The sequence below is a fragment of the Priapulus caudatus genome, unplaced genomic scaffold (genome assembly GCF_000485595.1).
Source record: "Priapulus caudatus unplaced genomic scaffold, Priapulus_caudatus-5.0.1 Scaffold2947, whole genome shotgun sequence".
Taxonomy (NCBI): domain Eukaryota; kingdom Metazoa; phylum Priapulida; class Priapulimorpha; order Priapulimorphida; family Priapulidae; genus Priapulus; species Priapulus caudatus.
Window position 1 is genome coordinate 10468 of NW_014580008.1, and position 1187 is coordinate 11654.

The 1187-nt window shown below is 60.9% G+C and overlaps 1 protein-coding gene across 1 annotated transcript in view; it reads right to left on the reverse strand.

Moving 5' to 3' along the window:
* Positions 1-1187, reverse strand: part of LOC106819190 (centaurin-gamma-1A-like) — a gene marked incomplete at its 5' end in the record, with an annotated part of 11917 nt that overhangs the window by 5157 nt on the left and 5573 nt on the right. Inside the window, 1 exon segment of the mRNA XM_014823842.1 lies at positions 984-1052. Coding sequence (XP_014679328.1) covers positions 984-1052 — 69 coding nt within the window.

Consider the following 1187-nt stretch of genomic DNA (forward strand, 5'->3'; position numbering starts at 1 on the left):
GTTTGACAGATAGATGGACGGACGAACAGACAGACAGAAAGATAGGCAGGTAGATGGACGGACGGACGGACAGACAGACAGAAAGATAGGCAGGTAGATGGACGGACGGACGGACAGACAGACAGAAAGACAGGCAGATAGACGGACAGACGAACAGACAGACAGACAGACAGACAGAAAGACAGGCAGATAGATGGACGGACAGACACACCACGGAAACGACAGGCAGAATAGTATGACGACGCGACAGACAGACAGACAGACAGAATGAAGCAGGCAGCAGGCAGTTTGACATGGTATGCGCACAAGCAGACGTTGAGTAAGGCAAGCATGCGCATGCGCCCAAGCCAAGCCGCGGCAAAAGGTCAAGAGGTCAAAAGGTCGTCACACGAGGTCACCAATGGGTCATGATGATGACGATAACTATCTGGCTTCTCTTTCATGTCGGCGATGGGTCGGCGACGGGCTCGCACGACGAACCATTGTTAGTCACACACACGAGGTGGCAGCACCGTCGCCGACGCACCGACCAATCAGACGACGAGACGATCCGGGACGTCGCCTGCAGCCCCCGCCAAATTCCGCTCCCATTTTCTAACGTGAAATTTTTTCGAAATTCCGAGCCGTTCGCGAGACGCCGGCGTCCCCTGGCGGTAGGCGAGCACGCGCGACCTTTTGCCCTCCGGCGGAGTCGGCTGGGCGGGACGGGAGGACGGCGTGCACGGACTTACGTGGAAGAAATGCGACCTTCGCTTCCGCGGGACGACGGCGGCGGCGGCGGCAACGGCGGCGGGCGGAGCCGCGGGGGACGAATCTGATTGGTTCGCGGGCGCACCCAGCGAGAGGCTGGAGCCAATCGAGCGCTTGCACGGCGTCAACCGGCGACCGCGCGTCGCCGCGGGGGCCGTCGCGTATCGGCGCGGCGACGGCGGGCGGGGGGCCGCGGCGGGGGCGGGGGGCGGCGACGATGCGCGGACACTTACAGTGAACAGGTTGGAACGGCGGCGGTTTTTCCTAGCCGTCGTCGGAGTGGAGCTGGGAGTTGGCAAGTCCTAGCAAAGAATAAAAACAGCAGATGTCACCACCGACTGGTGAATGGTCGTCCGTTTTCGGCTGCACTGTCTGTCTCTCATACCTCCCCCGCGCGCACGCTCTCTCTCTCTCTCTCTCTCTCTCTCTCTCTCTCT